A 25,799-nucleotide genomic window follows, 5' to 3' on the forward strand; every position below is an offset into this window, starting at 1 on the left:
ACTTTATGGCTTCTCTTTTTCACTTCTTTGGCACACTCTCACTGATTAAAAGGGTAATGCTTCCAGGAAGGGTGAGTAAATGGAAACGCCAGCTGCGAAGGAAAAGAAAGAAGAACATATTTGATATTGCTACAGACCATCCAGCAAAAATCACAACGCAATCTGGTAGAGACAGAAGACTTCTGTTTTGCTTTCTGAAAAATGTAACAGGCATTCACCCAATGTCCTTTATTGTTTCTTGAGATTTGGATTTGATTTGAGATAAGCACAAACAAGAACCAAATTGTTCATTAGAACTTTGCATAAAAACTTATTTTATCTTTGCATTATACACCACTGATACAAATAATGGAGCTAGTTTGGCTATGAGGAACTGCAATCCTATCAATCTTGGACGAATGTTCACTCTTTTATTTGAAATAAATGAAAAGTGCATACAGATGTTAGAAACAGTGCCTTCTTTCAAATCAAGGACACAAGAGATAAATCATTATTTGAACCTCAAGTGCCCCTTGCTGCAAGGTGATGAACACCACCTAAAAAATGCTACACCATCATCTGCTAAAATGATGAACTTATGCCACTGGAGACCACTAAAGATTGCATGCTTGTGATGGTGATGCTATTAAAAAGACAATAAAAAAATCAAATTTAAAACAAACTTTAATGCAAAACACCAGTTCTATAAAGTATTTATTATGGCTGTCAAAATGCATTGACAAAGAATTATTGTTTATAAAGTATCTCTATAGTGTCTGTAATGAGGTTCTCAGTAATTAATTTGAAATACCATCAGAGCCTTCTTTGGATATTCAAACTGCCTTCAAATTGCCTATGGAGTTTTGCATATGATTTCATCTGAAAACACATAGTGACTAAAAAGAAAACTGGCAATGATGGCTTTGGAATTATATATTCCATTTCTACCCATATGCTACTGCTTGTGTGCCTACAAGTAAATTACTCACCTTTTTGACCTAAAGTCTTCATTGAACTTTATCTAATCAATGGTGATGTTATGCACATTAGAAAAATTGCATTGCCTCTGGAGAGTCTCAGCCTTTCAGTCCCAGCCTTGCTAAAGAAGTGTAAACTACTCATATTTTCATCCATATAATTCTAAAACGTGTGACTTATTTTTGAGACATACTAATGTGCTTTATTTTTTTCTCCCAGGAGACATCAAATGGATTAGTGGAAGTAGGTGTACACATCTGGGCATAAAAGATCAAAATATATCCCTTTGCAGCCATAACTTTTTTAATTAAGAGCAAGCTGATCCCAGGTATCATTACTGTCAGTAATTCTCTGATATGTGTATAAATTTTTTGGGGGGAAAACATGGAAGTTTTAGTTACAATTTCAGCCATGTCTGTGCTGATTGTGTTTGACTGCCACAGTGGAGAAATGGGACTGTACTGCCAATGAGGTAGATAATTCCTCAGCAATTCCAATGATAGTCTTCTAAATATCTGAACTATCAATCACCCATGAAAGCAAAGGGGTGCCTTGATGGTATGGAAGAATCCTCTTACAACTGCTGGAAACAAAATCATTAATAACACACAGAGCATTTTCTGCTCCTCCTCCCAGCTCAATCAGTAATGTCATAGCAGAGAATTGGGAAAAGGAGAAGCCAACAGCTGACACTTGATTTTTAAAAATATAATTTAATGTCTACTTTCAAGTTAAACTGAACAGTAGCATGGTCTGAAGTGCTCAACAGGAGAGACAATATCAAACAAGAAGCAACAACAGGTGTAGAACAAAAGGGGGAAAGTCAGGAAAACGATTGGTATGAAATAAAAGGGGACTAGTTGCAAAGGGCAAAGGGCAATTTCTTCTTAAATCTGCCAAAGTATGACATTTTTAAATCCATTAACTTGCATAAATAAATAATAGCTTTACATTCTATTTAAATGAAATTGAGGCAAAATTGTGAAAGACAACTTTTGCTGTCATGACCAAGACACCAAACCAGAATCTAGAAATGAGTGCTTTGCATAGAAGTGCATTGAGTACTTTCTAAATTACAAGTGCTAAGAAATGAAAAAGCACTCTTGCTACAGACATGGAGTTGTCATCCCAGATTCATTTAACAAGTAATCTTGAACACCAGCCAGGTTTTCTTCCCTTGTGACATTTCAGTTAAACATCAAGTGGTTTTCATGTTTCTGTTGCATCTAAACAAATCTCCTAGATATATTTCATTTTGAATAGTAACCTGGTAATGGTTCAACTTAAATTTACTGGGCTATATTTGAAGTCTTTATTTTGTTTTAGCATAAATGTTTGTCAGTCTTTTTATTACACACCTGGGAATGCCCAGCAGACACACTGAGAGTCCTAATTCTCTACTGCTGTTTTGTAGAGTCTCCTCCACCTACAGAAAAATCATCTCAAAGTAGGAGGTAGTTCTTGTGACTACTTCTCAGTCACCTAAATTAGAGATGAATGGTTGGGAGAGAAGTGGGAAATCAGGTTCTGCATCTTCAATTTAAAAGTGTTAACTAGACTGAGATTGCTTAGATTATTTGTAATTGTTATGGTATTAGAAGCCCTATCAGCTGACTCTTGCTCCTTTCTTGTCAACATACTTCATTACACTTTCTTCCTGAGTGTCTTCCAATCAGTCTTCAGGCTTAATCACCATAAGCCAGAAATTAGGCTGACTGTGGATGTTGATTCCAACATCCTTGGTCACTGGAATATGTCTTTCTTGCTGTTAAAGAGTAATTGAATCGAAAGCCTCTGGGGACGATTAGAACCTGGAGCAGGTGGCTTACTGTCCTGAAACCCATGCTGCCAGGAGGGGGAACCTGCTGCACATCCTTGAGAGAAATCCAGAAACACATGAAGCCATAGCAGCCAGAAGTCAAAGGTGTTGGTCATGAGGCACGCATTTTTTCTTTTGCTTTGATGCCACTTCAGACGAGTTACAGACTTCTAGATGAGAACAGAAATATGTTCACATAGCTATCCAGATATTTAAAAAAAAAAAAAAAAAAAAAGTCAATACTCAAGGCAAGGGGAAGATTAGTGAAGGGAGTATTAAACTTACCTAAAACCTTGCAAATTACATAAGTTACATGTTGGAGAGTGAGCAAGAAGGTTGCTTCTGCTTTGTGCCATCCTCCTGTCAGAGGCTGCTGATACACCTATACTTGAGTAAAGCTCTCTAACTTTATGGTTTGATGATCATTGCCCAAAGGTTTCAGAAACTTGTTTAAAAGATCCTGCATTTAAACATAATACCTCTGAGAGTCTTTAGGCCCATGTGGCTTTGAAGAGCTGCGTTTTTGGGTTTCCCCCCCGCCTTGTTACATTATAGGGAACCAATGACACTAAAACACAGGGACACAACCTCGCACCGTTTTTGTGTGACAGCACAGGCCACCGCAGCACCGGGAGCCGCGGAGCGCCCTGCCCGGGCCCTGTGACCCTACGATTCCCGCTATACTGCCGATGCACAGCACTCAGCTTCGCCAGGTCGCCTGGAAACCCAGAGCCCTGGAAATGCAGCCGGCCCGCAGACAGAGAACACTCCCCCAGCTGGGGCCGCAGCGAGCATTATACTGTCACCGTTGCTGTCACCACACGCCGGTGTCCCTGAACAAGCCCCACAGACGGAGCTGAGCACCTGATGTGCGGACAGCGGGGAAGGGAGCAGCGTCCCGCCCGGCGGGCTCGCCCCGCAGCCGCAGACTCGCGGCCGGGCCATCCCCGCACCGCCCCCAGCGCCGTCGGGAACATCCCAGTCACCGCCTACATTGCCCGGCAGCCCGCGGCCCGCGGGAAGTGGCGTCCGGCCGCATCCGGGAGCGCGGATCCGCCGGAGCGTGTTCCCTGCGCGGTGTGGCGCTTGCGGTGGGTCGCGGCCGGGCCGGGAGCGGGAGGTCGGGAGGCGGCGGCCGCGGCCGCCCGTGTGGCACAAACTGAGGCGCTTCTCTCCCCGCAGGTGCGGCCATGGCGGACTCCACGCAGAACGGGCCCATGCCAGGCGGGGCCGGCGGCGGAGCCGTGGTAAGGAGCTCCTGGGCCCGGGGGGCCCGGGCCGGCCGCGGTGCTGCTCCGGTGGATGGGGGGTCCTGCTTCAATGACAGCGAGGCACGGCTCGCCCTGGTGCGGGCAGGGCTGAGCGGCTCTCGTTTCCGATTGAAAGCCTGCTGTTCGTGTGCCGCCGCTCTTGAAAATGGCTGAATCGAAAGTGATTCTGTGTGGTAGCATAGGGAAAATCATCACAAGAATTCACAGGAATCCTCGAGTCCAGCGTGTAGCCCTACATAGGACACCGCAGAAGTCACGCCATGTTCCTGAGAGCATTGTCCAGACGCTTGAGCTTTGCCAGGCTTGGTGCTGTGACCGCTGCCCTGGGGAGCCTGTTCCAGTGCCCAGCCACCCTCTGGGTGAAAAACCTTTTCCCGTTAATCTAATCTAGCCTTGACACAGCTTCATGCCATTTCTGTAGTTGTTTTGTGCGAGTAAGGTACAAAATTATATTATGAAACTGCTTATAGGTTTCTGGTCATTTCTATAGAGATGCACTAGGAATATAGAGGAAAAGAGGAATCTTCAAAAGCTGGTCCAAATTTGGAAAAAAATATGAACTGTTTCAGATGGAAGGAGGTTATTGTTTTGACTCTGATGCACACATAGCCAAAAGCATTCTGTTTCATTAGAGCCTTTCTGGCACTTTGGCTATATCAGGACTGAGGAGGGCTGTGGTTAGGGAGAGAGCTAAACAACAACAGTGGTGCAGGATTACTGTGAAAAGTTTTCTACTTTTTCAAATGATCAAACGATGCCATTTTCCTTGTAAGGTAGTTATGCTAACTTTACCGACCCTATATTTTTCCCCCTCACTAAGAATTGTGGAGATTTAGCCACAGGTGTGTGCAGTGTATTCCAAAAGAAACCTTGAAGGAAAAGTTAGTAAGGTCTAGAAATCCTACATGATAACATTTGTGAAACTGACTGTTTAGTGAGGCGTGTTTGTATAGAAAAACTATATTTCTAGAAGTTCTTACCACTATATTTGTGTTTGATTGTAATTTACAAAGGAGCCTCTTGGTTTTGAGGAAGCTGACCTATTTTTGATCTGGCTAGTAACATCATATGAGCCAAGTATCACAGAACAAAAAAAAACCCCACAACTTTCTGCTTCAGGCTTAATTTCAAACTTACGTTTGAGGTTGGAGAAAGATTTGCAATTTAATAGGGTTGGGAAGAAGTTCATTGTATGCAACTATTAAGATACCAGCTTCTGTTTGGGCTGGTCTTTTTTACTTTTTTTTTTTTTTTTTTTCCAATGTAGCAATTTCTGATGGCTAACAAGTTGGATACAGCAATGTGGATTTCCCGCTTGTTCACAGTTTACTGCTCAGCTTTATTTGTCCTGCCTCTACTAGGGTATGTACTGTAATATTGTAAACTAGCATTAGATTAGATTCCAGATTTCCTTTGCACAGAATTGTTTTTTCATGTAAGGTGAATTGCTGTTATTTAGCTTGCTTGGGTACTTTTTGTCAGAATAGCTTACAGATTTTAGATTGGTTTAAAACACTTGTAGATCTGTTTGGAAAATGTATTGAACAAATATAAAGTAGTGGTAAATGCACGTTTTTGTGTGCAAATGGAGTATTATATTGAGTTGTCTTAGGCACCTGCAGTAAAGTCAGTGTTAAACAGTACCTGATTTATTTTTTGGCAATAGTGCTTTAGTACAATAATAGAAATAAATCAGGTATTGTTCAGTTATGATGCAATTCTCGAGGGTAGCAGACTTCTGAGCTTGGTTCACATGGTAACATCTCCTCTGATGATTTGCAGGTTGCATGAAGCAGCAAGCTTTTATCAGCGTGCCTTGCTGGCAAATGCTCTTACCAGTGCCCTCCGACTACACCAAAGGCTACCGCACTTCCAGCTTAGCAGGGTGTTTCTGGCCCAGGCCTTGCTGGAGGACAGCTGCCATTACCTGTTGTACTCCCTTATCTTTGTGAATTCCTACCCTGTTACAAGTATCCTTTTCTTGTGTCATCCTGCTAATGTTTTTAAATATATTAAAAACATGGTTCTTGTCATCACCTTTGCTATGATTTGAAAAACTAGTTTGAACTGGTTTGATGTTTGCTATTTATAGAACATACTCTGTGTAAAATATGAGAGGCTTACGTTGATTGATCCATATTCAGTTTAATCAGCTCTATAATTAGTGCACTGCATTCTCTGGCTACTTAGATTTTCTTTTTTTCAGGCTTAAGTTTGATGTATTTTATAACCAGCCTCCAGTGATATTTGGAGAAGTTGGTAATTTTCCTTTATTGCCAGTACAGGGTTTATACATGTCTTCTCACGGTAGCAAACATTCATCATGTAGAGAGAGAATAATTCAGTAGTAGCTTTCTCAGGTAAGTTGTTATCAAACCGATAAAGTCTGCAAAACACGCTCCTGTGGATTGTCAAAAGTGACACGTCAGAGCTGACATTACTTTATGCCACGCTATGTATGCTTAATCTTGAAGTCCTTCTGGCAGAGAAATGTCTAAATTCTTGCTCTGTAAAATCGGAATGGCTGGCAACTGCATGTTCTTTGGTAAAGAAATTAATTTTGTGGCATCTTTTAACAAAAAATATGACTCCATATATTGAAGTGGTTTTGAGTAGTAAGCTCATGTGCCTTCTGTGCAGAGAGAACACATTTCAGTAGATGTGCACTGGCGTCTAATGTTTTACATACTTGCAGACACCCATATTTTGAAGTAAATAAAAACACATAGCAAAGAGGTGTAAGAAGCAAAAAGAAGAGCTATAAATACAGGTCTTAGACTTACACATATCGTCATCCAGTATAGGTTATTCCGGCCAAACTTTTGCAAAGAGCTATCAAGCTATGACTGGTGTAGTATAACATCATGGTGAAATGAAGCACTTGCACAGCCTGTAATTTTCCTTATGTCTTGCTTCAGTGAGTATTTTTCCAGTTCTGCTGTTCTCTTTGCTTCATGCTGCCACATACACAAAGAAGGTTCTTGATGTAAGTATGATATGTATATGTTACAATTAATACAGTTGGTATTCTTGGGGTTTATAAGCAGGTTTAAGTTGCAGCTCTGGTTTGGTTTTCTTTGGCTGCACTAAAGGAATTAGCGTGAAACTGTGGTATGGAATCTCAGCACAGAATTTGAGAAGACTTCTTTGGGTTGGTTGTTTTTTGTGGGTTTTTTTTTCCCCTGCTGTGGGATATGTTGGAGTTGACACTATTTTTCTTCAAATGCTTTTCTTTGAAGAAACAGAATCTGTGGAACAGTAAAGCTGAAACTTAAGAAGTGTCTTTTCTAAGCTAAACCACAGCCTGTGAATTTTATTGTTCCATTTCAGTAGTAAAGTAACAAAGTAGAGGATGAGACTAGCAAGCAAAATACTTGTCAGTTGGACTTGCTGCTTAGTGCACTGCCTTGTGCATCTTAACGTATCTCCAGGCTTTCGTGTTCCTAACTGGGCTGTCTTGCTACCGTGGGCACTTCCTTCTGGTGGACTGAACAAGGCTCGTGGCCCTCTCTGTGCAGTTGAACCTAAAATGAGGGAATTGCAACATCTGATACTTTTAGTTAAACTCTGTAGATTATGGAGTTCCAAGCCTGCAGTAGTTTTCCTTAGGATGTTAATCTCAAAACTGATGAAGTCTTAAAATGTTGAAATGGGTGGTATATAGCATTTGTTTGTGTTTTGTTTTCTGTGTGCTAATGAAGACAGGTGTAACTTTTATGTTTTCTGTAAACAATTTTTTTCTTCTTTAAAGGCACGAAGTTCAAATAGTTTGCCCTTTTTGAGAAATCTCTTAGAGAAACTGAATGCTAATCAACAGAATATTCTAAAATTCATTGCTTGCAATGAAATTTTCCTGATGCCAGCTACAGTTTTTATGCTCTTCAGGTAAGAATTATGATTAATATTTAAATATTTAGAAACTTGCTACACAAGACTGTTCTTTGCAGATGAGTTCTCTGTAGATCATAGTATTCCGTTTGTCTGGTTCTCGCTGACCAAGGCTTGAATTTAAAATAAAGTTTAAGTGATTCTTAGGCTTCTTAAGTTGGTGCATCCTGACATCAAAAGACATTCACTATGATGTGACCGAGCACCAAAAAACCTTCCCTTTCATTGCGTGGGTGATAAGTCACATGGGAGTTTTTCAGGCTTGAAACTTTAATTCGCCTACATTTCTATCAGTACATTGTTCAGTAAGTTTAATTTTGGTTATTTTAGGAGAATACTAAGATCCTCAGCTTCGCTGAAAATGAAGTCATATTTTTGGCAATTTGATTGCTGAAATTTAAATGGTAAAGTTTCATTATGCAAAAAGTGTGCATAAGCACACAAGCAGGAGTAGGTTGCATTCTCTCCTATGCTGCTTCTGAGCAGTGATCCTTCTGGGGTTTTTTAATTCCATTTTATTTTGCCTGCTGTGCAGCCTGTTGAATCACTTTAGGGATCTTGAACATGTTGGAATCCTACTGAAGTTGTATAGGCATAATGACCTGCCAGTCACAGAAGTTTGGGTCATTGCCTTTTAATATTTGGATGGGGAATGCAGCCTTTTTTCTATACAAGTTAGAGCATAGTGGGGACATTTGTCTTGAGTGTTCTCATAAGCCATAGAAGGGAGGCTTTACCTTCTTGGATAGGATGCATAAGTTGTCTTTGTCTTTTGGTATATTAGCTAAACATTTCAATGCTTCAGCCCTCAAGGATTGCATTTCATTGGAGATCACTTACCAGCTGACAGATAGGCTCTATCCAGTATCTGAAACTTTCAAGTGTTTTGGACTTAGGATAGTTTTTTGGTTTTTTTTCTTTTGCCTCTCTGTGAAGAGTTTAGTATGTGAAATGTTGCTACTTGATATGCCATCTGGTAGATACCGAAGCTTGTAAAAGGTCATATTCCAGACTTAAAAATAATTTGATTGTTAAATGTAGCTATTGTGAGATTTTGTTCTTTAAACGTTGTAGCGTATTACATTGCTTATCAATACTGCACAGGTTTCAAGATTTCCTCTTTCTTCCCTTCTGTAACTCATTTTCATTTCACTTTTCACATTTTTTTTTCTGGGTAAAGATGCTGCTAATACTTGAAGGGGTTCTACTTACTGGAACTTACCATCATGTTTAAATTCAAACATATTTTTTATGTTATTATGTTATGAATGTGTTATTTAAAGTGGCTTCAGTCGCTAAAACCTAGGGCTTTTCTGTGCTTTGTTGTGTATGGTTTGTGTGCTCTGTTTCCATTATTTCACAGCACAGCCGTGTCAAACAGCAGTTTTGTGAAACACCAAAGCCCAATTTCACTGTAACTGAAATAACTGGGTATTAGCTTGGCATTAAAGTCTCATTATACATCTGTAATTGTCTGCAGTGTGTTCTGAGAAGTTTTGAAAAAGATGCTAGAAATATGGTCCAGATATTCGAAGTGCTACAATTAGATTGAGCAGGGTCACTGTAACTGGACTACTTACGTCAGCCAGTTTCTGGGCTTGACCAACAAGTGTTTTCTTGCTTTGGAACACATGTCCACCATCATTCCTGTGATTCTTTGCATATAAAAACACTTCATAAATATAAAATCAATACAAGAACAGCATTTCTGTAACTGCTTCATTGAGCAGTTTTATTCTGTAATGTTTCTGCATTTTTAAGTGTATAGTTAGGTACTTTTTCTTGTCAGATCTAGATTTTCTGAACCGATGTAACCCAAATCTAGCTTTTTTTTGAGCCCAAGTAGTTTGCTTGTTTTTCTTAGAAAAATTCCTTGTTTTGGTGTTTTGTTTGGTTTTTTTGTCACTTAATAAGCTCTACTGAACTATTCTTTTTCAGTGGACAAGGGAGTCTGCTCCAGCCATTCATTTACTATAGATTTCTTACATTACGCTACTCTTCTCGGCGAAACCCGTACTGTCGGTAAGTACTAAATTGATTTTGGAAGTTAGTGTTTAACTGCATGGTGCTTAGGTACTCAGAAACTTTTCATTCTCAAATGAATGCAGAACTCGTAATACTACATCTGCAAATGGCAACTGTAGAATGTGAAATACACCTAATACACTAAATAAAATCCTGGCTGGTTAAAGGTTAGATTTATTTGATATAAGTGATCAGAAATGTACCACCATTCTTGAACAGGAGCTTTCAGAACATGCTTTTTTAGTTAAAACTACACTTTGGGAGAAGAAGGTCTTCCTTATCAGAGAGATATCCTTAGTTTTAGATTCTAGGTACATCTGAGGCTAAGCCCAAATATGAATAGGCACTCAAAAACTTGTGTAATATTGAAAAAGAAATCCTGTGGATGATCTTAAACATGTTCATTACCTTTTTTAGTTAAATTCATAAATAAGGCTAGTTGTATTTGAAATAGAACCTTACTGATTTTGAAAGTTGGTCAAGCCAATATTACTGCTTCAGACTTTGAAATCATAAATATTCCAATGAGCAGGTGAGTGCTTTCTCAGAAGTTTTCTTACGACCATTGCATAGCATAAGATTTTGTGAACAAACTTTCCAGTCTACTCGATCAGAAAATGGCTTGCTAGAGTGCAAGAAAGTGGCTTTGGCAGCCATGTTATGCAAAGACAGGTGTGAGAACCATAAGCTTAAGTGTCTTCTATTCCCTATTTTTGCAAGAAATCAATTGTTCCATCCTACTACATATCTTTATTTTTGACAACAGCAACAACATCTATGAAGTTGCTTTACTACTTCAGTATCTAAAAATAATTTAAGCTGTGCAATACTAAAATTGACTAGTGCAGTAGAACTAGTTTATCCAAAATGTTCTGCTGGCATTTTTGTAGTTTTAAGGGAAAGTGGTGATGAGGATTTTGTTTCTCATGTCTGTCTCCTAAGAGCTGCTTCTGCAGTGCACTGCAGAAGGGTTCTTGCATATTGCCAAGAGGTAACGCAAACACAATAGCTTCCTAGCTCCTTACACTATTTGTGATAAAGCATTATTTTTTTTTCTCTTTTTTATAGTGGTTCTGTAGCCTTTATAGTATTTTTCTTTTCTTTGGTTTTTTTTTGCTTGAAGGTGGAGTTTTTCTGCTGTCTCTAGTTCAGTAACTTCCTGCTGAAGATGGGTATAAAATTAGTTAAAATGTTAATGTTTAAAAGTCAAGAATTCTGAAGCTCTTGGAAGGAGCACTGAGTTTGTCTAAAGAATTTAACTTAAAATGTGTATGTGAGTGTGATATTGAGAAAAGAAGTGAATGAAAAATATATATATATATATTGAATACTTCTGATAAATGCTGTAGGATTTTAAAACTGTCTTTAAATTTGATTTTTCAGGATTCTCTTCACTGAGCTCAGGATCGTTGTTGAACACTTAATAACGAAGCCTTCGTGCCCTGTTTTTGTAAGAAGACTATGCCTCAGTGGCATTTCCTTTATAAGCAGATTGGCACCAACTGTTGCATAGCCAAATTCAGGCACTCGTGTTTTGTGAACATTATGAGCAGCTGGCACTTCTGCTGATGATTGGAAATTCCTGGTTTTACACTGATCTCACTCCAGGCTGTATAAAAATACATATATGCTTTTCTTGGAGATATATGAAATTTAGCATATCAAAAACAAACAATAGAAACTTAAATTAACCGTGCTGTATTGTTAATTGATGAGAAAAGTAGCTACATCCTACCTAAAATGTACCCCATCATACAAATTTGTTGTTTTGTTTTGTTTATTTAAATCAAGGATTGTTTGAGATTGATTGAAACTTATAATAAGAGATCTGTGCTCAGTAGGTTTATGTTAGTTGGAACTATAGTTACTTTAGGGTGTCTCCAGTGGATAGCAGTTGATACACATACCTATGCAGTACACTTGGACAGTATTCTTCTGCTTACTAAATGTATCTGTAGAACTGTTTTGTCCAGTTTACTTTACTCAGTGTAGAAATACAGCCCACTTTGAAGTTAACACAAGGGATTAAACTCTATCAAGCTAACAGAGATAACACTCCTTTCTGAAGGAGAGGCTATTTTTATTAATAATACTTAAAAAGAACTCTCCCATGTTTCTACCTTGTGACATAAACTTACATTACACTGTTGGAAGAAATACCAAGACTGATCACAGAAAATTCTGTGCAGTTTTCTTGTCATAATGAGTTGTTTTACCAAGCCAAACTGCTGACCTGTAGGATTTTCAGACAAAGATGCAATGCTTAAACTTTTAACCATGTCTCAAATGAACTAATCAATGTTATTGAAGTAACTTTTGCAAAGTCAGTGCAGATTTGTTCTTGTGTCCACACAAATGTGAGACTGCAGTAATTCAAGCATGTTAGCTTTTTAGAAAATTAATCTGTAGGTAGCTCTGTATAAATTGTTATTCCAGTTTCTGAGGCCCTCGTTGTGATAGGAAATTTGCATAAAGAATCACACCTGTTTAGGCAGCTTCTGAAAAAAATGGGTGTAGTATTTCTTGGCATAAATCCATCTGATGACTGATCTGAAGCCAGTGTCATGGCTACAGAAGTGAATATTAAATTAAGTGCATAAATTAATTACATTGATGATGCATTTACCCAGCAGCTGAAGGGTAGGTCATGGAAAAATAATGCTATCTCTCTGAACACAACTTTTTTCCAGAAACTCAAGGCAAAATATTAGCCAAATTTTCTGTAGTTAATGCTAGTATTCTAATTGCATAAAGTTAAAGAGCTCTCATTGGCCTTTTGTAAACTGTAGCACTGAACTTAATTATTCTTCCATGGTCAGAGAAACCTTATGAGAAAATCTTTCAAAAATAGTCTTGAAGCAAAGTATTTTCCTGTAACTATTGAGTTATCTTGTTTGTGATATGGATATCATTCCAACATTCCAGTTGTATTAGTTTTTAGATCAGAGCCATGTATTTATAAACTTATCTCATTTTTTTGCTCAACCTCTTGGTACTGATGAACTAGTTGGTAATTGAATATGATATTCTTTGACTACTTGTCTTGCTCTCTGAACATGATTAGCTATTTATGGAATACTTGCACACTGCAGAAGCAACTGCATGCAGTTAATGCTCTACAGCTGCTAAAGACTTGCAATGAGATTGATTATATGTGTATATCCTGTAATTTGAGGATTTTATAAAAACTAAAATTTCTACTGCAATAAAAAGATTGTTAAATGTAACTTGCTAGGCTCTTCAGGCTCATTTTCTCTCTTTAACACAACTTACTGATGCTTGAACTTGGAATTGATTCTTGCTTGAGCAGAATGCTGTCCTGTGTGTATGTGTACATGTTCTTATATTCCCACTGCTGCTTCTGAATTGGGATATATAATGTCTTGTGCATTTCTAAATTATTTGATAGGGAATTTTTGCCTTCTAAAGTGCAAAAATTTATGGCCCTTTCCTTCAAAATCTGACCCAAGAATAAGCACTACAACAATAATATCTAATCAGAGAAAAAAACCTAGACCTACTTATTACTGTTTCAGGTCCTCAGCACGATTCTAGACCGTCTGTCATGTTGTATGATGTGTTTTTTGAAACGTAACATCAGGTTCTCTTCAGCTGTTTGCACCACTGCAATTTAAAAATTAATTTGGTCATCTAAGTTGATCCCTCATACTGGGAGTGGAAGGCAAATAAATCTGTAATTACTGTAAGCAAAACAAGATGTTACTTCTGAGCAAATTTTTGTGGTCTGACTGCTGTTATGGGTTCATTCTACTGTTCCTTAATTGTATGATGTTACAAAATTAGAGATGAGTCTGAACTGGATTCAATGTAATGCAGCTGTAACTGAAGGATGCTAAGTAGAGATCCAACTCAATGAATGCAGGAGGAGGATTAAAAGGACTAAGTGAATGACAATGCTGTGAGTAAAGAGTTGGAAGACAGTGCTATGAAGTAGAATTTAGATGTGGATACTAAATTTATCTCTTTCTATTAAGTCTTGAAAATGGACCAAGAGGAGGGAATTTCATAAAAGGGATTTGATTTGGTTTGGCCAGTAGCATACTCTTGGCTTTGCTTGACAAATTAGCAGCTTGTGGCCTGGTAAAACTTATTTCTCTGATGTGCTGAGAAAACATGGAACAATGTTGTAAGAATTATGTTCAAGCCAATAAACAGGGCAACTGACCTGTGCTCTGCATCAACTTTGATTTTACTGGAGCCTTTCAGCTGCCTAAGTGATAACACTGAGTTTCCTCAATGCTGGCAAAAACATTCTATCCTTGAGCCTGCTTCCTCACTGCACTTTGTGACTGTTTCTATTCTAATGATTAAATTAAATGTAAAATGCTTGTTGTATCCTGATAGTTTGAGTTTGTTTTTTTTGGTGAAGAGAGCTCTATGTTCATGCTGCTATGCTGTCAACAGCTAGCTGTGGTGCAGAGGCTGTGACAGAAGTCTGTGATTGTAGAGAAATTTTGCAACTGACCATAAAGTGCCTGCCAATCCCAAAATGAAGCAGAAGAGTTTTTGTATTACTGAAAGGTTTCCTACCTGATGTGATAACTGTTTCCACTGGTATAAATCACACTGCTCATTGCTTTTTGTCATCTTAGCTTTCATAAGTTAAGTGCTGTACCAACCCTTGCTCTGTGCAAGATTTTCTGAAGAAGTGGTGCTCCAGTTTAACACTTGTCTGTTTTCATCTGTAGATAAAGTATCAGGAGCCATTGGGTCTGTTTGAATAGCTAGTGCTGGTTAGGATTTCTTACATGCAAAGTAACTCACCAATACATCCATCCTCTCCTTTATTATACGTATATTGTCATTTCTGTGCTGTCGGTTTTATGTTTTGCTCCCTTCTTTGGTGGGTGTTTAAGTGGAGCAATATTTGTTAATGTTGTAAGGATTTAAATAAAAATTATTACAATTATGAGCCACTGTTTCTTCCAACAGTTTTTGAGCTGCTAACTATGTATGTGATAGTACTGTCCAAACAAATAATGTAGCAAATTATGATGTATAGTCTGTGTCTGACCCTTTTATTGTTAGGCACCTGTATTGCAACATCTGATGTACAGATGCCATGTTTATTAAGGAAGTTCTTACCCGTTTTATAGACAGGAACGGAGACATGGAAGGAAAGAGCACTTGCCTGAGTGGATATAAGAGTTCTGGCAGAGCAGGAAATAGAAAATAAGGGTTGGACAAGTGCCCAGATTAAACTGATTTGTTTCTACTCTACATATGACTTGTTAGTCCTGCTCCTAAAATTATTGTAACTGTGGTCTTAAATACTTCAAAAAGTACTGTATCTTACAGTGCTCAGATAAAAAGTGCTGTACCTTACAGTGCTCAGAATAAAGTGGTGTCAAAAAAAATTGATCTTCATGTACAATGCTAGGTGTGGCCCTTGTATCATCATCTCTGACAAAAAAAATTGCAAGAGTAAGATCCCAAGCATTTAACATGGTATTGGGTATGCTAATCTGTTTTAATTGTCAATAATTTTTAATTGCTGTGGTACACCTATTTGTGGTTATATATAGACTGAAATTGGTTAGTGTATCTTTGTATTGTAACTTCAATAGTGCTATAATTTTCTTAAAGTCACAGGAACAGTCAGGCCTTGTTCTTTTAAATCACCTTTTAAGGACAGAACCATAAGCAATTCTTTATTTCAAATATGGAAATATATCAGTATGGATAATGTAATAGAATTTAATCTTGAATGTGGATTCAAAAATCTTTTTCATAAAATCCCAGCATTCCTTTTTAACTTCTCTGCAGAAGCTAGCTCTGTGGTAATGGCAGATGTTGTGCAGGTAAGGGACTTTCATTGCTTAATTCTGTGCCATCCAGATGGTATAAACTTTTAAAATTAATTGAAAAATTCATCTTTTACTTGTATTCAAGGACTGAGGCACAAAATGCTAATGTAAGGGCTCAGAGGGGAAATATAGTTCTCCTGCATATTTGAGAAAATGTGAAGCCCTTTCAAGAAAATGTAATAAACATAATAATCGCAGGCTGCTGACACTAAGGAAAAAGCTCCTCATTCGCTCTTTCTTTTATGCAGCGATTTACTGGTCCCTACTGATTTTCAAATTGGATCACTGCAGTAAATTATCCATACCAGTACTTGTGAAAGAAAGCATTGGGATCCATATTTGTTCAGTGCTGTGCTTAAATCAGCAAGAATGACAAATTTGATGGTATGAAATTAGAAATACCAAGGGCTTCTCTCAGTGAATGAGCAAGTATCTCCATTTGTAATTTATTGTGACCCTTTTTCACTGTATGTGCTTTGTATGTCAAATATTTATTTTGAAACAAATTAAATAGTTTTCTGTACTGATACCTATTGTTTTGTCGATGTTCTTGAATCAAATGGTGTATTTTTTTCTGGATTTTTAATGTTACCAGTGTGTGTTGCAAAACAGCACTTACTTAAGTTCAAATCTCTTGAGTGAGTTTGAGTTACTGACCAACAGCTTTGTGTTAAGTGTTCCAGGTGCATGTTGGGCATTGTTTTTTTTTGTATGTGTTTAGAATAGTGCAGAATACAGTGAGCTACTGCAGCACCTCATTTACTAGAGGAGCAGGAAGATTGAGGTTTATATCGAAACAAAAAGAGCTGATCCCTGCCTTTAATTCATTGGAACAGTTCAGCTTTATATCTGGAATAGGTAATATCAAGTCCTGTGGAAAAAATCTACCTATGTGCCCAGTTTACTGCCATATTTTCAGTGTAGGAGTTAGCAGAGAAAATTGTACACCTGTGTTTTGGCAAAAGTTCCATCCTTTTAATTTTAAGACAGGTTACTTTGAGACTATGATTACATCCTACTACCTAAGTAGGTGCCACTACTGAACTGAGAATGAGTTGTAGTAACTGCTGAATTCCTTGGAATTTTGTCCAAATAATAATAATTTGTTTTGCAACTACTAAGCAAAATTGTGAACCAGTGTTTTTAATAATGTGACCTTATGTTACTCTCTTCTTGTGGGCTAGGCTTAGCTCGTTGGTGATGGCACAGTTAGTAAGTGACTTCTGTTCAACCCAAGTGCCAACCAGATGGGCTTTATCCTACCACATCAGGCTACCACCATACAACTGGGGTTTTGTGAAAACAGTAGTGTGGATTGTATTTTGAGGAACCACAAAAAAACTTTGTTCTTACTTTGAGTTCATCTTTATCACAGCTTCCATGCATCTCATCATGAAAACTTGCTTGTGAGGTGAGTGTTGTTACAGTCCAGACTCCTGTCTGGTGTGAGGAAACTGCTTTCCAGGAACAAGTGCAGATCATGGTATTTTCATTTGCTATATGTGTCCCTATGAATATTCACTCATGTTCCTTTGCCAGTGTTAAAGGCATGTTAGATGAAGATGATGCATCAATTCAGGTATTTCACAGGAAAACTAAGCTGAAAATCAGAAATTGTAAAGGGTACAGGACTAGGTTAGCTGTAGGACTTAAAGCAATATCAAGTATAGTTTTCATGAAGGTAGAAATGCAATAGCAAAAGGAAGTAAAAGAATGGGGAGAAAAATAATGAGAACACAGAAAATCATAGAATCATAGAATATACTGAACTGGAAAGGACCAGTCAGGATCAGCAAGTCCAGCTCCTGGCCCTACACAGGACACTCCAAGGGACACCACTTCTGTGATACAAAGATGTCTAGAAATCCTACTGGGTGCTCTGTTGCTTTCACAAACCCCATTTCACCATTCATGGTTTCATGCCATCAGTATCCTCTGGATAGTTCTTAAATTTTCAAGCTGTAAATTATGTATAGTTTATTCTCCATTAAAATACTGTTGAATTAGCCACACTGGACAGTCTTATCTTGTTTTACTTAAAATGGAAAACAGCTGCAGTGGAATTGTGTTCTTCTCTATTATGCTTGAAAGTTCTGCAATGAAAAAGCAAAGAAAGAAATAATCCAGTGTTCTTGTTTTTTTTTGTTTTGTTTTGTTTTGTTTTGTTTTGTTTTGTTTTGTTTTTTTGGCTTTTCTCTTTCCATGTTGCTTTGCTGTATTTTTTTCATGGCAATCTGGGGGAAGACCTTGTATGTGCAACTTGTGAGGCTCTGTCCTGATGTGTGTTTGCTTAGAACATGATATTTGTAACTTAGTATTTTAATATTTTTTAATTTTTTTTAATCTAGAAAATCTCACCAAACAAGTATCTCCATACTACAATCCCTTTCAACAACTTCAGTTAGATTCTGACAAAAGCACAACAAAAATAATTGTGAATCCTTTCAGTGATAAAGTTTAAATCAAAGCCATGAATGAAAAGCTTTTGTAACGGTACATGGAAATCTGAGGTTGACTTTGTGACATTTCATATGTCTAGTGGCATTTTCAACTATGTAAGTATAATACAGAGGAATATTGAAACCTTAGAAAACTACAGCAACAAGCATCAAGTTCAGCATGCATGTGTTTGAGCATCCAATGGCTCTATTCATATTTCTAATTATTTCAAATTTTTTACCATCACTCTGGGGCAGAGGTAAGACATTCAGTTGCATTAATATGGATGTATTGTGAATGGATCATGTGTATATATAGTTGGAGCAGTTGATAAATTACTAAATAAGATGTAATACTTTGAGGGTTTTTTTCTCCTTTTTGGAAATGGTAATACACTTCACAATTCATGATGAAACAGCCTCTTCCTGTCCTCTGGCAGCCTTCTCTCTTTGCAGAGTGTTACACATTTGTAAGGGAAATAGTTGTTAAAGAAGATTCCTGCACTGCACAGATGTTTCTAATATAATGCCTTTGTGCAGTTCAAAAGTACTAATTGAGCTTATTTCACATTCTTGTAATTCTTGGGGTTTTTTCTTACGAATCAAGCTACATTTGAGCTGGTTCTTGCTTGATTCATGTAAGAAATTATAGGACTAGTGGAGTAGCAAGAGACTGGAGCTGATGATGCAAGAAGCTTTCTCCAGTCCTGTGTTCTTATACATGTCTGTATATTACTGTAGAATTGTTTCAGTACTTTATGTATTATGTACCTAGTATTGTTTTTAAGAATTTCAAGCTAGCTTTCTTGCTTTTGGATGAAGGTAAGTGCTGATAACCTTAAGAGTCCTTTTTCCTTACTCAGAGGCTGGAAATTTTATTTGATTTATGATTTGACCATATGAAATGAAATTGAATTCTTCCTCCATATGCTAATTTTATTCCAAACCACTGACCTCTAGTGGCTGGTTTGCAACTATGAAGCTAAAAATTCTAGTAATGTAATGTGCTTCTGCTGAGTCTGTTTGCTACAGGAAAGTAATTTTCCATTAAAATTTCTCAGGAGAATAATGCCTTTTCATGATTTATTGTCCTTTGGCAGTCAAAGCTGCCCCCAGTTTAAAAAATTGCAGATGACTGCTGATGTTCAGGTGAATGAACTGCATGTGAATAACTGAAAACACTTACCCATGTGCTGGGAATGAAAATATTTACTTTTAGTTTATGTAGATCTTTGACCCAGTGACCATGAAATAGCTTTACAGACTGGCATGACTCAGAGTGGTGTTATGCAAGCTTCTGAAGATTCACCATTCCGTGCTTTGGAAGAGTCATTCCTCTTGTGTACCTGCCCACCATGAAATACTGTCTAATTTTCTGTGAATGTAAATGGTTCTCCTGAACATCTTAAAGGCAGTTTGGGGTCACTGGACACTTCATTTATTCACATTTTTTTTGTACTATTGGTATGTAGCTGCTTTGTGTTAACTGTATATGTGTAGGATCATAAAAAGTACAAAAATCAAAAGTTCTTCCCCCCTCACTATGCTGTATGAGAGACCTATAAGGCAGGATATGATGGGAATCCTGAAGAATAATTTAAACTATATTAATATAGTCAATACCATCAGCTCTTCTGGTAGATCTGGGGACATTGCAAGTTTCCATCCACTGTATGAACTTGGAATATTTAATGAATTTGATTGGCTTAATATTACTTCATTTTTCATACAAGGAACACTAAAATCCCTAATTTCTTATTAGCCTTTACATATCACATATTTCTTTCTAGATAGTTCTACTGGAGAGTTTCATCATGATGCACTGTTGTAGCTTGAGTAATACAGTCAGTTACTGAGTTATTATAAATAAACAGGAAAGAGGAAAAAAAAAATTCAAAGGCCTGTATTTCAATCCAGTCACCTTTCTTTCTTGGTCTACAAGCAGTTCTATGTAAACTTTTCAAGTGTCTCCATAAAACAGGTTCTAAATCTTAAAAGGTTGTAAACATAGTTCCCGTTCTTCCTGAAGACCTGGTAATGCAACCTTATAATTTTTGTAGGCAAGGTAATATGCTGTATAAAAAATGGTTCTAGAGTTTTTGCAAAAGGAGGCCTGAGGAAATGACTGACATGGTAGCATGTCTCCCCGCTCTTATGAGCAACATACCAAGATCTTCACACAATTGGTCTCCCAGACAGAGGTTCAGATGGCACAAAAGCCCATGTAGAAGCATGGTATGTAGAAATAATATTTTTTTTATCAGTTTATCATTCAGCTACTTGAATGTGAATGAAATTTTACCTATTTTTTTTTTTTTTTTTTTACTAGCTTGGTTGAGATGCTTATAAATAAGGCTGATATTTTTTTCTTAGGATGCTGCAGCTGCATGCTAGGAGTCTTGGTAATTCATTATCAATTGCTTTATGTACTTGGCTATCCCATGTAGAATAAGCTGTTATTGATGCACTTTTACCTGCTCTTTGTATCCATCAGTTTTCAGTGTTTGTCAATATAAAGGGTCATGCACAGCAGCTGATTTTGTGAATCCTGGTTGACCACCACATTGTTAGTATCTATTAATCTGTCTAGCATATTCCAGTTTTATTATTTTCCTTCTGGTTTCATATTTTCAATGCCAAAACCAGACAAAACAAATTCAGTTAATCAGATGGATAACAGAATGTGAAATAGTTAGTGGTTCTGGTTGGTTTTAGAGAGGAAACAATAAACCTAAACTTAGTATCTCTTCTAGAGTATAGCAGCAACTCTTCAGGTACAAATGTTTCAAGAATTCCTATATGTTTTCAAACGTCTTTACACAGGGGAAAAAATCAGGGAACTCTTAACTTCTTCGTTTTGTTTTTTACTGTTAGGCTCTTGCCAAAATAATAAGCAGCCAGCAAAACATACATCAGCTGCATGTTAGACTCCAACTGAAATTGGTGAATTGACCTCACCTGTGCTACTTTACAACTTGCAGTCAATTTAGTATTTAACTTCAGTGCTGTACATCTGGTGCTTAATGATACAGCATCTGCTGCAATACTCCCGATTCATTTGGTATGGCTGCAGTTGTACTACTGGGAAGACGAGTGTTAATTATTCTAGGGAAGTATTTTATTTCAATCTGTCTCCCCTGGGCTTCAAGGAAAACTTGTTTTGGCAATGCTGCTCACTAGGTAGCTGGTAAAGATGTGCCAGCAAACTTTGTTTTAAAATCTAATTATGTATGTTAAAGACAGGCACCATAATAACTCTCCTCAGTGATCAAATGCTTTGTGGATTATCAGGTACATTAATTATCCAAATTCCCTGTAAAGCTAACTTCTGGTGAGCTCCCATGTTCCTCCCAGTGTGCAAAAGAAGACAAGGAAGCTTGAGACATTTTCTCAGTCATGTAAACAAATATCAAAGCTATACTGGAAAAAGAAAAAAAACACTTTTATAAAGAAGAGCAATGCAGTGCCAGTGGGACTGATTAGAGGCATAGCCCTGAGCCAGGCTGTAGGTGAGTATGGCAGGAGGTGTCACAGCTGGGCACAGGCAGCCCTTACAACCCTGGAGCACAGGATCAGCCACATGGCACTCTCCTTGAAGGAAGACATCATTTAAAATCTTATTTTATCAGCACTGATGTGGGAAGTGCATTTTAGGGGACGGCTTAGGCTAGTGCAGCCTAATTTCTATATTTTCAAATAGAAATAATGCAAACAGATTTAGAATACATGCTTTAATGTTATCTATTTCCAGGGAAAGGCACTGAAGCTCGTTAAGGGTCTGGACCACAAGTGTTGTGGGGTGTTTTTGAGGGAGCTGGGGGTATTTATTCAGGAGAAAAGGAGGCTCAGGGGAGACCCTATCATTCCCTACAACTGCCTGAAAGGAGGTTTTAGCCAGGTGGGGGTCGGTCTCTTCTCCCAGATAATGAGTGACAGGATGAGAAGACAGTCAAGCTGTGCCAGGGGAAGCTTAGATTTGACATCAGGAAGAATTTCTTCATAGAAAGAAAGGGTCATTAGACACTGGAATGGGCTGTCCAGAGAGGTGGTGCTCAAGAAAAGACTGGCTGTGGCTGACAGTGCCATGGTCTAATCTACAAGGTGGTGTTCGATCATAGGTTGAACTCGATGATCTCGGAGGTCTTTTCAACCTAATTATTTCTGTGACCCTATTAAAAAATTCTCTAATGTGTTTTCACATGTGGTAAGAAACTTAACGCTCGTACGTTTGTTACACGTACCCATATGTATTAATCTGCTGCTAACAGAGCAGAGGCTGCTCCCCAGGTGCTGCAGCCGGGGCCGGGCCCTCCGCCGGGGCCGGGCCCTCCGCCGGGGCCGGGCCCTCCGCCGGGGCCGGGCCCTCCGCCGGGGCCGGGCCCTCCGCCGGGGCCGGGCCCTCCGCCGGGGCCCCGCTCCCCGGGCCAGGCGCGGCGGCGGCGCAGGCGCGGCGGGCGGGGCGGGTGAGTCAGCGGCGGCCCGGCGGTGCCCCCGCACATCCGGGTGCCGCGGCGCCGCCCACCGCCGGCCTCCGGCCACCGCCGCCGCCCGGGGCCAGCGGGGCTCCGCCGCAGCCGCGCCGGCCTCCGCCGATGCGAGTCGCCGCCCGCCCGCCGGCCGCTGCCGAGCGGCCGCCGCCATGATGCCGGCCCTGGCCGCCCAGCGGCGGGGCTGCCGCGGCCTCTACCGCCTGTACCTGCGGTGCCAGGCGGCGCCGCGGCCCCGCGCCTGCCACGGTGAGTCCCGCGCCGGCCGCGGCTCGTAAGGAGCTGGGACGGAGCTCCGCGTTTGCCTGGGGCACGGCGAGTGCCGGCGCTCGCGGGCGGTGGTGGCAGCCGGGGTCCCTCCCGAGGCGGGAGCGCCGCTCCCGGCTGCGGGCACCCGCGGGCCCGGGAGCGCCGGCTGCTTTCTGAGGGTCGGCTGTAAAAAGAAGGAAAACGTGCAAGTGTTTTGCGAGCGCAGTGCGGGGCCGGGGTGTCCTCGGGCGGGCTCTGCCAGCCCCGCCTGACGTAAAGCAGGCGCGTCATGCCCATGCCGGGGCCGAAGATTGCAGTAATTGCATAAAACGTAGCGCGGTTTTACAGGGCTTGTGTTGGACCGAGGAGCGAGCTTGTCCTTTAGGCCACAGATCTCATAGAATTTGAATTCTGAGCAGTTTTTCCCCTTCTCGTGTAGCCACGGTTAAGTTGCAGCAAATGCTCTTTAGCGGCTTCTTGTATGAGCATCAATTAGGAGGGAGAATGCTCTCTAAATTAAGTTTCCCTCTAGATTAAGTTTCCCCTTTTCAACTGCTCCAGTATCACCAAAGCTTGGGAAACACTGGTCATCTGCTGCCACGTATTTATCGTAGTGTTTTATTAATTAGTGACTAGTGAGTTCAGTGAGCTGTGTTGAGTTCGGTATTAAGGGCTTTTGCCACATTGCGACAGCTATCAGTAAGAGCTGTCCTCTTTTGGGGAAATTTTTCCTTCAGTAAGGTTCAGGTCAGTACATGTAGACAAGCAAGTGTGCAGAAGACTAAAGAAAAAAGGAAAGCTGTCGAGTCTTCTACGAATGGACAGTTCCGTAAAATATTATCTTTTTTTTTGGTGAGAGCTGTGTTATTCATAGTTGAGTGATCATATTTTGTATGATTTTATTTATTGGCAACTCTTAATTATTTTAAAAAATGTATTTATTTTTTAGTGAGTGCTTTCCAAAGCAGCCAGTTTCCCTGCTGCATTTCTGGTTGGAGGTGTTAGTTACCCTCTCTACAAAAGTGTTGTGGTCCCTAAAAGAAACTGATTGCTAATACAGGTTGGTCTGTACTGCAACTCTGCTTTTGGTTAATCTTTTGAAACGGAAGATTGCCTACCAAGGGTAGTTTCTCAATGGACTTTTTGCGTATTTATCTTGCAATTTGTCTGTTGTGAATGCTGCAAAATTTAAGATGCTTCCCTATAAAATGTTTTGTCCAATGTTGTGTGCTTTTCTACATGATTTCTGTAGCAACTGTATAATTTACACATAGTTCAGTTTTTCTTCATTGGTAAGCTGCAATTTGTACGGTGAGCACAGAGTAAAATGCAGTGGCAACACTGGCTAATAGTTTTGTAGTGGTCTGTATTTGTTCTTTTATCAATATATGGTTTTTAAAGACTTGGAGGCAGTATGACTAGAATGAGAATTGAATTGATGAATTAGGAACGAATTAATGTATCAGAAAGTCTGTCTTGTCAGATGGCTTTGGTTTTGTTTTGTTTTTTTTTAACCCTTGAGATCATCCAGAGGTCTCTGGGAAAAATGCATATTGGAGTGTGGGAAAATCCCCCTAATATTAGAATGAAATTTAAAAGTGGGTGTTTAAAGGGAGGTAGTGAAATCATGCTATGTAGTCTCATTTTGTAGTTCATAAATACGGGTAAAATAAGCACGAGTCAGTGCTTATTTTCTAAAGAAGCTTCTAAATATATTTTGATGACATGAACTGCCCAATCTGAGTTCTGCAAAATTGTGTGTAGTAATGTGGCTTGACACTGGCTGGACACCAGGTGCCCATCCAAGCTGGTCTATCACTCCTCCTCTTAGTTGGATAAGGTAGAAAAACCTTTCCATAACTTATGCTGCTAGAGCAGGACTGCTTTCCCTTCTTTTTCCTTTCAAAATGGCTGCCTGAAACAGCTTTTCTTCTTCCACTTGCTAGGATGGCAAGTTTCAATGAAAAGTGGGAACCTGAACTATATTCTACCGTGTAATCGCCTGCCTGTGCAGTTGGTGAGTCAAGTGAGAGTTTATACCTCCAATGGTCAGAAGAAAGATCTTGGATCAGAAGATAAAAATGGATCAGCCCGTGGAGAAACCCTGCAAAAAACTGAAACAGGTAGTACTAAGCTACAATAAAGAGTATTTCTAAAAATGTAAAAGTTTAATATATTTACTGATAGCTTTTTTGTTTTTTTTTTCTTTTTTCCAATTTTATGAGATTACAATTACAAAATTCTTGGTATTTTTGGTTGTGGGCATCTATATAGCAAATTCAAATGCATAAGCAGGGAGGAATGCTGAAATTTATTTCTTTGTCATTCTGATATTTTAAAGGTTTAAGTTTAGAGTAATCAAATTTAAAGTGGTGATGGAAAAAATGTGGATGCTGAAAGTGATTAAGTAATTTAAGGGATAAGAAATAGAATGTATTACTCATCTTTCAAACTTTGCTTGTTTATTTGATTTTTTTTGGTAGCATTTCTGGTGTGTTGTGTCAAAGGAATTAATGATAAAGATTGAATGAGTGCCACTATTAAGCATTGTGGCATCTCAAAGCCAGGCTATAAATGACCAGTAAAGAAGGTTGAGCTGTTTCATCTGCTGGAGCTTTCTAATCTGACAGTTGTTAGAACTGCAGCATTCACATTACACATTTGATACAGTGTGTGTAACCTGACCCTTCCTGCTGTTAGATTGTCAATCTTGTGCTTGTTAGGTGCTTGTGAAATTCAGAACTGTCTTGTCCTTGCTCCATTGTAACATCCTCTGATTTTGGTGCTTATTAACTGTGGGACTGCACAGATACAGGCTCAGAAGACTGTGCTTAAGC

General features: G+C 39.1%; 2 protein-coding genes and 2 long non-coding RNA genes across 12 annotated transcripts in view; 2 read left to right on the forward strand and 2 right to left on the reverse strand.

Annotated features, from left to right (window-relative positions):
- Positions 1–1,650: 1,650 nt before the first annotated feature.
- Positions 1,651–3,784, reverse strand: LOC111928074 (uncharacterized). The gene is made up of 2 exons (XR_015287463.1): positions 3,062–3,784; positions 1,651–2,946 (listed from the first exon to the last, which is right to left on the reverse strand). It is a non-coding gene; the product is annotated as an uncharacterized LOC111928074 (long non-coding RNA).
- Positions 3,776–14,893, forward strand: TMEM33 (transmembrane protein 33). 2 transcript variants are annotated; one of them, XM_023925299.2, is made up of 8 exons: positions 3,776–3,867; positions 3,959–4,023; positions 5,315–5,409; positions 5,830–6,017; positions 6,966–7,033; positions 7,799–7,932; positions 9,874–9,957; positions 11,344–14,893. In XM_023925299.2, exons 2-8 carry the CDS (start codon positions 3,967–3,969, stop codon positions 11,471–11,473), a joined length of 756 nt encoding a protein of 251 aa, XP_023781067.1. In that variant the 5' UTR covers positions 3,776–3,867; positions 3,959–3,966; the 3' UTR covers positions 11,474–14,893. The 2 variants fall into 2 exon arrangements, with proteins under 2 accessions (XP_023781067.1, XP_023781068.1); XM_023925300.2 differs by lacking the exon at positions 3,776–3,867 and having other exon boundaries at positions 3,965–4,023.
- A 2,855-nt stretch (positions 14,894–17,748) lies between these two features.
- LOC147652982 (uncharacterized) lies at positions 17,749–22,558 on the reverse strand. Its single transcript, XR_015287464.1, has 2 exons — positions 22,468–22,558; positions 17,749–17,881 (listed from the first exon to the last, which is right to left on the reverse strand). It is a non-coding gene; the product is annotated as an uncharacterized LOC147652982 (long non-coding RNA).
- Positions 21,278–25,799, forward strand: part of SLC30A9 (solute carrier family 30 member 9) — a 33,671-nt gene continuing 29,149 nt past the window's right edge. Inside the window, exons 1-3 of one of the 8 annotated variants that reach the window (XM_086891164.1) lie at positions 22,970–23,814; positions 23,912–24,022; positions 24,909–25,085. In XM_086891164.1, coding sequence (XP_086747290.1) covers positions 24,923–25,085 — 163 coding nt within the window. In that variant the 5' untranslated portion in view covers positions 22,970–23,814; positions 23,912–24,022; positions 24,909–24,922. The other 7 variants (XM_086891168.1, XM_086891167.1, XM_086891166.1 and 4 more) reach the window with 7 other exon arrangements.

This window comes from Cyanistes caeruleus, chromosome 5, assembly GCF_971803275.1.
Source record: "Cyanistes caeruleus chromosome 5, bCyaCae1.hap1.1, whole genome shotgun sequence".
NCBI lineage: Eukaryota > Metazoa > Chordata > Aves > Passeriformes > Paridae > Cyanistes > Cyanistes caeruleus.